This window comes from Rhagoletis zephyria, unplaced genomic scaffold (assembly GCF_001687245.7).
Source record: "Rhagoletis zephyria isolate East Lansing unplaced genomic scaffold, Rhagoletis_zephyria_1.1 Rzeph_scaffold_07206, whole genome shotgun sequence".
In the NCBI taxonomy this organism is placed as follows: domain Eukaryota; kingdom Metazoa; phylum Arthropoda; class Insecta; order Diptera; family Tephritidae; genus Rhagoletis; species Rhagoletis zephyria.
In genome coordinates this window covers 5,039-21,742 of record NW_016164289.1, presented here as the reverse complement: position 1 = coordinate 21,742, position 16,704 = coordinate 5,039, and the positions used below count along the sequence as shown (strand labels likewise).

The 16,704-nt window shown below is 34.3% G+C and overlaps 1 protein-coding gene across 1 annotated transcript in view; it reads left to right on the top strand.

Annotated features, from left to right (window-relative positions):
• The first annotated feature begins 691 nt into the window (after positions 1-691).
• The window catches only part of Mco1 (Multicopper oxidase 1), a 21,045-nt gene continuing 5,032 nt past the window's right edge, over positions 692-16,704 (top strand). The window contains exons 1-2 of the mRNA XM_017629933.1: positions 692-740; positions 923-1,396. Coding sequence (XP_017485422.1) covers positions 958-1,396 — 439 coding nt within the window. The 5' untranslated portion in view covers positions 692-740; positions 923-957. The remainder of the gene's footprint in view (positions 741-922; positions 1,397-16,704) is intronic.

The following is a 16,704-nucleotide window of genomic DNA, read 5'->3' as shown; positions in this document are numbered from 1 at the left end:
GATACTGTACATAATATGCTATGATTTTAACATTCCATGTTATACACCAAAACTTTTTTTTAGAAAATAACATCTAACTTTTATCACGTTGGTATCTATAACATTAGATACTTATTTTATTAATAAAAGAACCTCGATCTTCGGAGGTCTTTTCAAATCGGTCCAGCTAACGTAAATATTAATATTTTTCTGAAATACAGCGACAGAAGTCTCCAACTATAATATCCAGATTTTATAACAATACCGATTCTTTTTTTTTTGTGTGGAGAGTGATGCAAACTAATGTGCATAATTACATATGTATGTATGTATGTATGTAATTACATATTTCAAAATCAAAAGGCATGTCTTGCTTGTACAGCTGTGACCATGTCATCACCAACAAAAAAAAAGGAGAAAAATATGGTGGTAAATAATTTACTCGTCATTACACACGGACAAACAAACAACCCCAAATCGCATTACCCGCAGAGGCAAGCAAGCGCAAAAAAATACATATGAAATTACATATTTTCACTTGTATATTTGCCGATAAACATTGACTTAATTATTTACTTAAAAAATATTTGTAAAAACCTATGAACATATGTATGTATGTATAAACCTCTTTTTTCGAGCAATGAATGGCCACAAAGGTTTTAAATATGTTTGTAATTTGATTGTTATATTTTAATTGCAGAAACTACTCGTCGTGCAATTGCATATTTTTCAAATTATTGAAAATTAAAACACACACACACATAGATACAACAAAAACACAAGGAGATGCGAAAATGTGTGCCAGTGTCATAAATCAAATTAACACCGCCAAACGCATTAGCAGCAACAGCAGTGGAAAAGGCAAAAAAATCATTAACACAGCCAGCTGTGACGTCATGAACAGCAGCAGCAGCAACAACAACAACAATAACNACACACACACACATAGATACAACAAAAACACAAGGAGATGCGAAAATGTGTGCCAGTGTCATAAATCAAATTAACACCGCCAAACGCATTAGCAGCAACAGCAGTGGAAAAGGCAAAAAAATCATTAACACAGCCAGCTGTGACGTCATGAACAGCAGCAGCAGCAACAACAACAACAATAACAACAACAACAGCCATATGCAAGCACTTGCCAGCAGTCACCGCCTTCGTTGTGAGTTCACTGCCACAAAGCGCGCCAATGTCCGGCTCAAGTTGTGGCCGCTTTCGTTGCCGTCAACGTCGCTGCCGCTGCTACTGTTAGTGGGCGCATCGCTGCTGCTGTGCGCTGCAAAACCGACTAATGCCGCCGCCACCGCCACCGCCACTAACGCCAATAACAAAAGCGCACGCGAAATTATCAGCAACACCAGTGCGGATGAAAAAAANTCACTGCCACAAAGCGCGCCAATGTCCGGCTCAAGTTGTGGCCGCTGTCGTTGCCGTCAACGTCGCTGCCGCTGCTACTGTTAGTGGGCGCATCGCTGCTGCTGTGCGCTGCAAAACCGACTAATGCCGCCGCCCCCGCCACCGCCACTAACGCCAATAACAAAAGCGCACGCGAAATTATCAGCAACACCAGTGCGGATGAAAAAACATCGAATCCATCCAAAGTAGCAACAGGCGTTGGCGCTGTCGGAGAAGCTTTAGTAATAAGCACAGGTGAGTGTGTGAATAAATATAGCAACATTTTGTTTTGTTTATGTTTTGAAGATTCCGGCTCAGCAACTCACTGATTCTGATATTCTCATTCTTTTGCTTGGTCATTAACGCAGCGAGCTTTGCGCTAAAAAAAAAAAAACATACCCCACCTTAGCCTCTTCCAACAGTAGCTTCGGGCTTCGGTGTTTTCTGCTTTATCATTAACACCAGCGGCGGGCCCAGCAGCAATTCTTGGGGGGAAGAGGGAATTTTTTTCAACATATATCGTGTATATAAATTTAAAAATCACCGCAATTTAAAAGATTTAAAGTTTTGAAAGTTTTGATTTTCTTGAAATTTTCCATTTTAAATAACTTGAGTGGAATTCCAAAATTTTCTAAGCTTTCAAAACTTTGTGAATTTGAGAAATTTTAGTAAATTACAATAATTCAATATAATGATGAATACTAGAATCCTAGAATTTTTTATTTTTCGAAAATTTTGAAAATTGTAGGAATTGTAGGAATTCTAACAAATTAGTAAAAAAGTAATAGTGTCGAATATACAATATTGATCAAGCGAAATTAAATGTGTTTGAATGTTGAAAACATTTTCATGTTTCGTCGTTTTTGAAAATTTAAAAATTTTCGTAATTCTTGAAGATTCAAAATTTTCAAAAATTTAAAATTCTCAAACTTTGCTACATCAATAAAAAAAAATTTGGAAAAGTTCAGAAAAGTGGAAAAATTTTGGATTTTTCAAAAATGTTAATATATTTTAGAATTCTAAGAATTTTCCATTTTTTATACACAAGTACCATGAACATAAGAATTTTTCAACAACTTGCGATGTTTCACATTCTTCCATTTTAGGATGGGTTTTAGAATAAATAAAATTCTCAAAATTTTGGAAAATATAATAATATATTTCTAAAATCTCAATAGTTTTGTACATTTCAAAATATTCTCATTTTACCAAAATTTCTAGAATCTCCCGGATTTCGATAGTTTTTGAAATTTTGGAAAACATTCTAAAAATAAGAAATCTCAAGAGATTTAATAATTTTATAAAATTAAAAATTTTGGAATTTTCGTTGTTTTCTAAATCTGTAAAAATATTCAAACTTGCTGTGACTTTAAACTGTGCAAATTCAAAAATACAACAAAAAAGTAAAAATTGATAATTTTCCTAATTTCCCCCCCCCCCCCCTGCCCCTCCTGGGTCCACCACTGTTAACACAAGAGATTTAAGTGCTAAAAACATGTAAACAATGATAACTGGAGATTTATAGTAGTTTTATTTTGGTTTTCCCAAATTGTTTTGTTTACCAGTGATTTTTTGGTGGGTTCTTTTTCTGGTCATTCTTGTACGGGTATTTTTCGAAATCTCATCCGCTTCAGAACTATTAATATTGGTAGTTAAAGCAGCTGACAGTTAAATTATATACCTACATATATATACATATGCATACATACATATGCATTTAGTTAAGCAACAGCATAAAGGAATTCTAAAAGTAAATGTGTTATGCTAATGAATATCTTTTATTATAAATTTTTTTTTTTTTAATCTTTGATTAATAACTAATTTGTAATCCATTTAGTTATTTGAACTTGAAATTCATAAAGAACATAATTTTGATTTTTTTTTTCTTAAGCAAGATCGGGGCGTTAAATTACTCAAAGTTTTAGTTTATTCCGCGCTAAAAATAAAAACCCTCATTAGCAGCTTTTTTGTCTGCGGTTTTCGTATACTAATTATAGCAGTGAACAATTGACTTGAATTAAAGTTTTCGGTGAGGTCAAAATTGCTTCGGTAATTATAAATACTAGGGTGATTATCCCGGTTTTTTCGGATCGGTTTCCCCCGNGGGCGTTAAATTACTCAAAGTTTTAGTTTATTCCGCGCTAAAAATAAAAAACCCTCATTAGCAGCTTTTTTGTCTGCGGTTTTCGTATACTAATTATAGCAGTGAACAATTGACTTGAATTAAAGTTTTCGGTGAGGTAAAAATTGCTTCGGTAATTATAAATACTAGGGTGATTGTCCCGGTTTTTTCGGATCGGTTTCCCCCGTTTTTTTTTTTTTTTTGGAAATCTATAGGCGGTTTTTTTTTTGAAATATTTATTTTTCGAATTCGAATAAACCATTTTTTTTATCGAACTAACCGGTTGTTTCATTTCATCNAATACTAGGGTGATTGTCCCGGTTTTTTCGGATCGGTTTCCCCCGTTTTTTTTTTTTTTTTGGAAATCTATAGGCGGTTTTTTTTTTGAACTATTTATTTTTCGAATTCGAATAAACCATTTTTTTTTTATCGAACTAACCGGTTGTTTCATTTCATTCAAATCTTGACCTCTGAATAAAACTATTAGGTTTTTCGCAGTTGTGCAGTTCAAGGCAACCATTGTCTCCCGAGTGGCGGGAGGCATCTCTAAGCACTCGGCTGCGACGGCGGCGGCTAGAGCTCTACTCAAAACCGAAAAAGGTCAAGAAAAAATGCATTAAAGTATAAAAAAAAGGACCAAAGGTGAATTTTTCAAAATTTTTTTTTTGTTTTAATTTTTATATAAAACAATTTTGTACTCTCTTAATAATAGCTACACTGCCGGCAAAAAGTATTGGCACAGCTGCTTTTTTACAATATACGCAACAATTTTAATTGTAATATTTTCCGCAAATTTTTATAATAATATGGTTCATTCTACTTTGTGCAAAACTCACGAAATTTCATCTATTTCCATGCAAATTTTTACTTTTTTAATCAGATTTTTCAGCATTTTTTTTGAGTATACAGATTTGTAGCCCGGTCAATTTTATTGTAATCATAATTTTTGGGAATTTTTTTTTTCATGCAGTGTCTTCCATACAAAAAAAAAAAAATCCAATAAAATGCAAAACACCTTCAACAAAAAAAAATTCTCAAAAATCAATGCGATTTTTGACTAACTCCAAGCTTACATTTTTTTATACTAAAATTTAATGGGCTACAAAACTGCGTACTCAAAAAAAATCTAAAATATCTAATTATAAAGTTGAAAATTTCCATGAAAATTTGCTGAATTTTTGCGAGTTTTACACAAAGTTTAGAAATTATATTTTTATGTTTTTTATTGTAGAATGGACCATATTTTAAAAAAAGTTAGCAGCTATTCCAATATTTTTTGCGGGCAGTGTATTTTTACTGTTAATAGTTTTATTGTATTTTTTCGCCATTGCCTCATACCAAGATAAGCATTTTTACTGTATAAAAACTATGTAAAATAAAATCGGTTTATCTGATTTTTTCTTAATTTAAAATCGGCAACCGGTTTTTAACAATTTCAATTTTTCGAATAACTCGAAACTCGGTTTTAGAAAAAAGCGAATAATCGAATACCCTAATAAATACCCATATAACAACAATATCGATACCGATATCGATAAATACATATGTCTTTATCGATACCAATGACTATAGCGATAATAATTTCCTGTTTCCATAAAAATACTGACGATATCTGAAATAATATCAATAACGGTAGATATGCCACATAAGTTCGATAAATTTATCGTTAACAGGAACAGGAGGAGTACTATTGTGATGAAGATTATCTTTAATAAGAAAATGTAAAAGGCATAAAAATACTTAAGAGATAAGGTCTATGATGTCCTTCCAAGCCCACAAATCTCAGGGCCGCGACTCAATATTTCACCACAACTGCAAGCAGCAAAGGACATACTGCTCTCCAAAATTACCACCCACATCCCAAATAAGGGTTGGTAAGTTGAAATGCTACCAAGTCAAATCCGATTTAGCCGAGTATAGACCTCAAAGGCGGACATGTGAAGGTCCAGGAGACTCTTCCGAATAGTTTACGGAAATAAGACTATACCGTTTCTCTAGTCTGTCCATGCAGAAAATTCTCCATTAGAATCCCAGAGAGGAACGAGTGGGAAGGTGCGACAGACCTATAACAACGACTATCTATACAATTGTTTCTGAGCTAAATTAGAGGACAAGTTGCGCGATTCACTCCATGGAACTCTCACTAAACCTCAGTTTTCGCCTTCCTGACCACTGTAGAGTTTTTCAGGCAACACTAACCGCAATAAAGGACGAAGACCTGTAGCTCATAGCCTCCGGTCCCTCATAGCGGCTTATCACGATCTAGGTATTCTGGCGGCGGCCATTAAATCTTTAACATCCAGCGGAACAACGTCCAAGGTAGACATTGATGGCAGAAGGGCTTTCAACCACTTCCGAAATGCTCCTTAGCCGGTTATGAGTCCCTGGACACAGCGATGTTCCTGGTAGTTGCACGACCGACGAGATGGGAAGGAAAGGAACCACACGGCTGTCTTATGAGCATATCTGGTAAGAGGTTAGGATATTGAACCAACGATTTTTGTCGCAGCCGCAGAGAAGTAAGGAAACTAACATCTCTGTGGCCAGTAGTATCCCAACGGGACGATTTGCAGCATCCGTCCTTTTTTTGGGCATTGGCAGCTACTCTAACCTAACCTAATCTACATTTATATATTTCTTTTATAGACAATTTCGGAATTCGAATTTAAATGGGCATTCCACTATTAACTATGAAAGATTTGTTGTCCAACAGTTATATGTAGATTTTAAATATACCCGAGAATAGTTCTCGAATTCTCCTTCTTATTTGGTAAACCCAGCAAACTTTGTTATCAAGCTGTCTGGTATTTTAAGTAAAAAAAGTAAAAATTTTTTTGGATCTCCATAGTATCCTTTTGAATAGGTGTAGTTTTTACTCGCTTCTTTAAGAAGTCTGATTTATGCTCTCACATGGTGCGCTCATCTGGAGGCCAGCGCTTATTAAGGATTACATAAAAAAAATACTCAGCAGGTGTGGAGGCTCTTAACGTTCGGTTCGAACTAGTAACGATAGATCTTTAAGCTACTCGAAAGACAAACCGTTCGAGCACAGCCGCATCAAAGATAGACTACTATCTGGTATATCATACCAATTATAAGCTACCTTAAGGGCTTGTTGGCAAGAGTGACCCTCCGTTGTATTTCAAGGCTGATAGTATTGGTGATTTGAATGCTGGTTCCTAAGTAAACGAAACCGTCTACTTTTTCAAACATGTGACCGTCAACCTTACCCAATCTGGAAAAGGCACATCAGATTTTGTGGCTTTGGTTATAGACAATCTCAGAATTTGATGTCATCAGCTTAGGCCAGCGGTGATAAAATGTTTCCGAGCGATTCAGTTCTGCGGCTCTTATTATATTTTCCAACATCAAATTAAAGAAGTCCCATAAAAGAGAATCTGTCTAAAATATCGTTTGGTATTAAACGGCTCGGAGAGGTCCTTACCAATTCTGACGGAACTGGTGGTATTGTTGAACGTTATTTTACACAGCCATATCGCGGGAATACCAAATTCAGACATCGCTGCATAAAGACAACTTCTCTTCGTGCTGTCAAAAGCGGCTTTGAAATCGACAAATAGATGATGTGTGTCAATCTTATTCTCGCGGGTATTTTCCAAGATTTGGCGTATTGNTGCTGTCGAAAGCGGCTTTGAAATCGACAAATAGATGGTGTGTGTCAATCTTATTTTCGCGGGTATTTTCCAAGATTTGGCGTATTGTGATCTATGGTGGATTTTCCAGACCTAAAGCCACACTGATAAGGTCCAATCAGTTCGTTGACGGTGGGCTTCAGTCTTTCGCACAATACAATCGGTAAGGCCTTATAAACCTATGCCTAGAAGGCTGATTCCGCGGTAGTTGGCGCGTATGGCGGGGTCGCCTTTCTTGTGGATTGGGCAGAGCACACTTAAATTCCAGTCATCGGTCGGGTCGGGTCGGTGGGGTTCGTCTTCTCCGCTACTTTCAGTGCTGCTACCATTCAATAGGGTGAACAAGTTTTCGCTCCATAATTTAAGTACGTTCTGGGTATCGGTCACTAGGTCGCCACGGTGGTTCTTACTTAAGCATATCTAACGTTTTTTTGCATTCTCTAGGAATCTTACATATCTAGGATTTCCGGATTACTATAGCCCTTTATAGACTCTAGAGTTACCTTTATTGTCTAGCGAGTTTGTATGTATTTTTATAATTTATGAATATATAGAATATTAAGCAGACTAGAACATACTAAGCTAAAATCAATCTACAAAAGTCATTATGTATGATTAAATGCAAATCTCAATTATTTATGCCCTTAAATTTATTCATAAAGCAACCTTCACTTTCATTTATATACAGAGTCTGTACTAAAAGTAGAATTGTATTCAATTAATTGAGTTGCAGACTAGTCAATCGTTTCGCATTTGTTATGATTTTCCACCTATTGAGTATGTATGTACATTAGGGTTGTCCAAAAATACATGTGGGGGAAAAGGTAAAGTCGAAATTTTTATGCTCGCACCGCCTAGGATTTTTCTATATCTAAAAAATATTACCCCCTTTTTTTAAATCACAAAATATTTAGAGGTCGCTCAAAGTTTTCCATGTATTTTAGGTGGGAAGAAAACAGCTTTTCGTATAAATAGTACAGAATTCTTGAAAATCAACATTCATCGATGGGAAAACTTGGTTTCTCTGCAAGAGATTCTCATCAATACTACCCAATTGTTTATTTAACCTTTTTTCATAATAATTATATTTTATAGGTCAGAAAAAGTCTTTAGTACTAAAAAGTGGTTAAATAAACCATTATTATTAGAAGTCTTCTAAAGAGTACCCGAGCTTTTCCTTCGAAAAATATCAATAATTCTATACCATTTCTACGAAAAATTGTTTTTCCCCATATAAAATACATGGAAAATTTTTTTCAAAATAAAAATATAACGGTATGTTTTTGAGATACAGAACAATCCTAAGAGGTGCTAGCATTAAAGTTCCGACTTTACTTTTTTTCGGACCACCCTAATGTACATACATACATACATACATAAATGCGCCCTTGTAGACTGGTGTATGAAGCATACCGTGTAAGCATTATGAGAACCCTCAAAGCTGACGTCACAGCACATCTGGCGGCAATAATTAAATTAAATTAATTTCAAATTAAATTATTACAAATAGTAAAAGGCAATTAATATGTATGTATATACTATGTACATATGTATGCCGGTATATTTATAAGCTAATTTTAACTTTGATTTTAAATATCTGAGAGCAAAAAGTGAAACATTATTGCTGTGAAAAACGTGTCTAGCAATTACTAGTAACTAGTAGAAGTAAATATGTATGTAGCGCTTCTTGCAGTCAGCCAGACAGTCTCGTGTCTAAGCAACGCGACACCACCAATTAAAATGTGTAATGTATGTATGTATGCAAGGCACATTAAACAGGTAGTATCAGTAGAGCAAAAACAACATTTGCGTGTATTTTGTTGTTGCTTCTGGTATCGAAAGTGTCAACAACTGTTCTGAATTTTTTCTTCTAAATCAAAGCGTGCCATGTGAAATACAAAAAATTATAAAAAATAAAAAATTGAAATTGGAAAAAATAAAAATTGATGCAACTTTCTTTCCTAGTAAATTTGTTTGCTTCTCGAAGCATTGATCCATCCTTTGCAAGGCCCAGTAATCAGCGGTCGTGCTGCCGAGTTGGGCGAACGTTCCAAAAGCTGCTATTCAATCGCTTGTTTTGTATGGAAAAAGGTTTCACAAGCAAATGGATTTTAACAACTTATAATTTTCGTGAGAAAAAATTAAAAATATTTGACATTTTCGAGACCAAATAATTTGAAAATAAATCAAATCAGCTGCTCTACTGATACTACCTGTTCAATGTACCTTGGTATGTATGTATGTATGTATGTATAAAGCCTGTCGCTTATGCAAGTTAGCTATCGGCTGACAAATGACAACACCCAACAGCAAAAGCCCCGGCAACTATGAAGGTTGGGAATATTTCAGCGATGATAAATAATGGTTAAATAGTTAGCGAGTATATATGTACGTATGTAAATCTCTAAGGTGTCTTAAAGCGTTGAACAATAGTAAAATAAATAGTGTTGAGCGCAAACACAGCTCCGACCTGCGTGGCCATTTGCCATTTGCCCCCCACCCCCTCTCTCACCCCCCCAGCTAATTATGTAGGTTATTCACGCATAGTCAGTATTGCCAGGTTGACGAGTTGGTCGTCATGTTGAAGATTTCTTACGGCCACGACGATTTGATAATAAAATCACACCCAAGAAATTAAAAAGAAATTTTTTTCTATAAAAATGTCTATAATCAGTCTGAAGCTCCCAAGCGTTTTTTTACGCTCATATATTTAGCCCTTTAAGAAAATTTACAGCAACAAAAATAATGAAAAAAAAATATTCTTGTTGTTTTTCTAGAAAGTTATAAAAGTAATAAATGTTATACGACTTATCCAAATTTAAAATGTTTAATTTTCCGAACCAAATTGTGTCATTTTAACTATTAACAGCGTGATAAATTTAAAATTGATTGGTTCAACCGAACATTAGTGATCTAAAAATGAAGATCCAAACTGACGATTTCTCACCTCAGTGACCTGGCAACACTGCGCATAGTTACTATTAACTGAATGAATCTAAATGCTATATTCGCAATATTTACAACCAAAAATAAAAATGTAAACATAGTAACAAACACTCACACGCACCCGTTCACACGCAGGTTCATTTGTTTGCGCACAAAGGCACGTACTACTCGTATAAAATCTAAATTGCAGTGGTGTTGGAAAAAGGTAAACGAAAACCCATAACATGCAGGCAAAGCAATAAACATTGAAAATCTTTGTACGAGTAACTATGTATGTACATATGTATGTATGTAGTATCTATTGAAGGCACAGAAATTACTATGTGCCATTATTTGCGACGAGTAATGGACACATAAAAGATCGTAAAAAATAATAACAATTATGTACTTCAATGCATCAAAGCAATTACAGGTGTACTATTTGCAAAAGCAATAAGGCATACGGAAATGTGCCTGCAGGAATATTTTTATGAGCTAAGTATCTGGTGAAATTGAAGACTATACAAAAAAATTCCCAACATAAAAAATTATCGTACTGCTTTTTCGAGTCCTGCTAAATACTTTACTTTAGTATTTAGAGAAGCCAATTGATTTTTTACTAACTATTATTTTCAAGGCCACAATGAAAGTCAAGACTTTAAATTTTATTTTTTGGACAAAAAATATCGGTAATTTTTCAACTGATTCGTAACTTTTTCAGTACTTTGGAAACTTTTCATGACGTTTCGGTATTTTTTTTTTTTAATTTTTCGATTTTGATTTCGGCATCTTTCGACATTGTTTGCTGAACTTTCGGAAATTGTAATTTTTAATATTTTATGCAACGAGAAAAAATAGTGATTTTTCGGGATTATCTTTGGTATTTTTCATTTTTTTCGGGACCGTTCGGGATTTAAAAATTTTTATTTCGGGATCTTTCGACATTTTCCAAAAAAAATTATATTGGTTTATGCATTGACAAAAAAACATAAATATGGTTTGTGATTTTTCGGATTTTTTTGTAATTTTTCGGTTATCTTTTTTTCTGAAAGTTTTTGATTTTTTTCGGAATATTCGACATTTTTTATTGAACTTTCGAGAACTAAGTAGGATTTTTCGAAAAATTGTATTTTTAATTCTTAGGACATCGAAAAAAACAATGAAATTATTAGTGATTTTTTGGGATTATCTTTGGGTTTTTTATTTTTCGGGTCAATTCGGTATTTGTTTTTTGATTTTTTCACGTTCCTTCAACATTTTTCGAAGAAATTTCTTTTTAATCTTTTATCCATTAACAAAAAAATTATATACATATATGTAATTCGCGATGTTTCGTTTTTTTCTTTTAATTTTTCGAGATTATCTTAGTTCTTTTTTGAAATTTTCGACTATTTTTAGATTTTTTCTGGATCTTTCAACATTTCCTTTGTACTCGCGGAATTATGCATTATTCGAGAAAGTTTGTTATGTTTAAAAATTTTTTTGCGGATCTTTCGAAATTTTCAGTTGAACTTTCGTAATTTTTATTTTTCTTAGGAATTCACAAATAATAAAATAGTTCCTGATTTTACGTAAGTCTTATATTAGAGTATTTTCGGTACTCTTCGGGAAAGTTCGGGATTTTTTCGAAATTGTTGGTTGAAATATCGGAATTTTTGGGACTTATTGTTTCAGAATTTCTATATTTCTATTTCTAATTTCTCTATTTTAATTTTTTTCAGGTGTGAAATTATTTGCTCCTTTTCGTGCGACTAGCAAATGTTTATTGGCTAAACATGACGCTGATTTTTTTTCATGGAAGCTTGAAAATTTCCCTACAGGGTATCAGTAAATCATTTTTATTGTCTATGGTATGCTTATAAGAGTATTGATATCTATATACATATATATTAGATACGAATGGGTGCTAACAAGTCGTTGTTGTAACATTTTATTGACCCTCGCTTAATTATCTTCCAATGAGCTGTACTACACGTCCGGTCATAATTAATTAACTCAAAAATCAATTTGAAAAAATGTTATTTTATGTTATTTCGTATTTTTATTATTTTTTTTTTTTATAGCGATAGGTTAGGTTGACGTGGCTGCTGGTCAACTTGCCAGCGCACTTAGGCGCTGTAAATGTAAAGAATTTGCGTTGATTTTTGTAAATTTTTTTTATTCTGGCGGTGTCAGGCATTTTCTTCGATACAAAGTATGCTCGAAAATTTTTTGGAAGGAAAAAAAATAATAACAACATCCGCAAAAAAAAATTGTCAAAAATCAACGCGAATTCTTTGCCACTCGAAACTTGTTCTATCTTGCGCTAGAATTTAATGGACTATAAAATTCCATACTTAGAATTTTTCTAAAAATTCTTAATAAAACTTTTGCGTTTGATGTAAAACTTTGTTACATTTTTCTAATTTTTCTACAAAGCTTGTAATTTGGACTTAGATATATGGTAAAAATGTCGGCTGCCTATTATTTTTCACATGACTGTACACGCACATAGTATTTTTTAAAAACCTGGAATCTTTATTGTACTAAATTTAATGGGCTACAAAGCAGCATACTCAAAATCTTTCTACAAGATTACAAAAATTACTCGAGGAAGACTCGAAAATGTTTAGAGATACGACTGGAATATCATTCGAATAAGACTCACAAATGGGTATAACTATAACTTGAACAAGAGTCAAAACTGATCAGAAAGTGGGTAATAAAAGACTCGTCAAGAAGAGTCGTGGGCAGCGTACCATTTTCTACGGACAAAAGAGTGTTTTATGATCAGAATATGCGCACATTTATGATTGTTTTAATCGCGCAGACGAAAACAAAAAAAATCATATATTAGTCACGACTTTTTCCATTTCAGTTACGATGTTGTTACGTCTTTTTGCATTTTCAGGTGACGATATGTATGTACGTTCTGATCTCACGTGATTATATCGTAATTGCCGGACGCAATGCCACTGCGACTGCGCACAACATTTTAATTACATAGTTGAATTTTTTTGTTTAAGCTGAGAACGATTTGTTGCTTCTTAATTGCTAATGCATTATTTGCATGGCCGATGGTGTTGCAGATAAAGGCTTGAAGACATATGTATGTATGTATACATACTCGTTGGGCCACAGCCCCAAATCAGCGTCAAGAAACCGGCTAAGAAAATGCGTATGTGTATATTTTTGTAAATGTAAATGGGGAATCACATGATGGAAATCACACGTTGGCATACATATGCAGACATACTATAAATATACAAATGTTTGTGCATACATATGTATGTATATGTACATATATATTTATAAAAGTCAGCGACATGAGTTCATTTTAGCACTTTTGCAGAGAATGCGAAAATGCAAAAAATCCATGCATATTTGGTAAATAAATTACATAGTTAATATGCAAGAAACGCAAGTAAACAAAAATCGTGTGTGACCATCGTTAAACACCCCCCCGCCCCCTCCGCGAGTACATGATAATGTCTTAATAAGTTTGTGTTTGCACAGTTTTTGAGCGCAAATATGTATTTACTTGCATCGAATCAGTTACATGCGCCAACTACTCAGCTCAGGCAGCTTAGTGTTTAAAGTATTTAAACGGAAAATAATAGCTATTTATATACACACGTCCATACATATTTATTAGCATACAGTTAATATTTTACACCTCATAAGTGCACAGTTGTCACAGTTTAGTTTATGACCCGCAAAAATAAAAACAAAACGAACTATTCGAAATTGTTGAGCAAATAATTTTTCAAAGGCAAGCAATAAAAGTCAATCAGGCAAATTTATAGACATACAATTTTTATATATTCAATAGCATGTATGTATGTAGATACTGACTGGATTAACGATTAATTAGCTACTATTCATAAAGACACTTGCGGGCATAATGAGCACAATCAGTTTTGATTGCGGGTACAAAAATGGAACGGTAAACGTTAGTAGGCCCACGCTTGAGGGTGGAGTGCATTCGACACTTTATTACTCAGTACAACTCAAACTCAACCAGGGGGNGGCAAGCAATAAAAGTCAATCAGGCAAATTTATAGACATACAATTTTTATCTATTCAATAGCATGTATGTATGTAGATACTGACTGGATTAACGATTAATTAGCTACTATTCATATAGACACTTGCGGGCATAATGAGCACAATCAGTTTTGATTGCGGGTACAAAAATGGAACGGTAAACGTTAGTAGGCCCACGCTTCAGGGTGGGGTGCATTCGGCACTTTATTACTCAGTACAACTCAAACTCAACCAGGGGATAATTTGAGTAGAAACTGTGTAGGAAAAACCCGGTGGGTGGGATGAGTGATGCGGTCTTCGAGTCAACTCAGAAAAAGGCCGAAATAATACTCCTTACAGCCAGTAATAAAGTCCCTGAAAGTCATACTAGGCAGGCACGCATATCAGAGATAAATTTCTAATAGAAAATACTTTGCATAAAAATCAAAAATCAATACTTATCATCTAAAAAATGTAACAGCCACGCCCTTTGGAGCCTTCCTCAGACNCACTTTATTACTCAGTACAACTCAAACTCAACCAGGGGGTAATTTGAGTAGAAACTGTGTAGGAAAAACCCGGTGGGTGGGATGAGTGATGCGGTCTTCGAGTCAACTCAGAAAAAGGCCGAAATAATACTCCTTACAGCCAGTAATAAAGTCCCTGAAAGTCATACTAGGCAGGCACGCATATCAGAGATAAATTTCTAATAGAAAATACTTTGCATAAAAATCAAAAATCAATACTTATCATCTAAAAAATGTAACAGCCACGCCCCTTGGAGCCTCATCCTCAGACGGTTTTCTTAATCGAGCCATTCCCGATATTCAAATATTTCAGAATACGGTGAATGTTTATGTAGAGCAACTCAGTCTTCGTTGTAGTTAAATTCATTCGGAATTTTTTCAACAGTTGGCAACCTTCTTCAAAAATATAAATAAACAAACAAAGCCTTCTTAAACTTATTCCTATTGACACCTGTGTATGTATGTACATATGTAGATAAAAAAATGTATTTTAATTTACTAAACAAGTGGCAACCCTCTTATACATATATATTAAAAATATTCTCGAAATAAAACTTTCCTAAACTTTTCGCAATTGTTATCCATAAAGTTTTGAACAAGTGGCAACGCTCTTCCAAAAACTATTTAAATAAAATCTTCTTGAACCTCTGCCATTGGATACTGATATCAAAATATTTCACTTAGCTTATTGCTCAAATTGATTTTGAATTTCTGCACAGCTGGCATCCCTGTTTAAAAATAATTTCGAAATAAAACTTGCTTAAACTTTTCGAATTTGGTAAGCATATTTAAGGGTGTGATTTAACTTAACAATTTAATTTATTTTGACGTTTTGAACAGGGCGGCAACACTCTTCCAAATGCTTTTGAAATAAAAAATAAAACTTTTTGGAACCTCGGCCATTGGATACTCATATTTAAACATTTCATTTGACTTATTGATCAAATTGATTTTGAATTTCTGGAAAGGTAGCAAAACTGTTTAAAAATATGTTCGAAATAAAACTTTCTTAAACTTCTCTCTTCTAATATCGAGACGCGCCGGTCCATGTGAAACATCTAAAAACAATACAATAATTGACAACTCTTGCTTATAACTGGATACTGGAGCTCTGTGACTGCTCAACTTTGTAGCGGTATTCCTGCGGTGAAAATCAGCGCTAATCTTCGTATCTAATCGCAGTATGGGAAATACAAATTTATTTCGGAGAGGAGCTCTTTCACTTTCCCCACTATGCTTAACCCTATTTCGCGTACTTTTTTTTTATGAAAATCAACAGCATGCTTAATGCGAATCCACCGCCAATTGATCATAAAGAATATTTCATTGAAAAAAAAAATAAAGAAAAAACTAGGTGTTGAATATGCAAATGCCATTAAAAAGATCACGTTGTAATTTTTATGCGATTTCGCTTTTAATAAATTTTTTGGGTTTTTTTTTTTTTTGCCTAAGTAAAAATAGAATGCTCAAATCGCAAATGCGGCACGTGGAGGCTGGCTTTCAACTACGTTGGGACGCGCACACACGCTACTCTTAAGTACTGTAGCGCGCAGATCAAGGCAAACATACAAACATGCATAATTAAACGCTAATGAAGTTAAAATACAATAAAATTAATTTCAGTCATAAAATGATGCCAAACCACAAGCAATTAGCCGCCCCCAATGTTGTGCATACATATGTATGTATTAACGAAAACGCATGCGCTAAGGCACTCAGTTCATTTGCGGGCTGCTAGCACTTCTCAACAGGCTATATATTATTAAGCAATGAAAGCGACAGCTGTCTACAGGCAAAAAATCGGCCAAACAGCAAATAAAGCGAACTAAATAGAATGGCTAAGTACTAAAACTAGCTAATGAAACCAGTTTGGGGGTTGTCATCGAATCGCGCGAATGTCCATTTGACTTGGATACCTGCATACATTGGAATGTAATTAGGTTTGTTCATAGTTCCGGGAGCATTCGCTGATTACATGCACCATTTGTGTTGACGTCAGTGTCAGTAACACCATCACCGTTTGATGGCTACGTGCGCGCAATCACCTAAATTCTTTAGACAACTTGTTTTGCTTTTTTTTTTTTTTTTTTTAGCT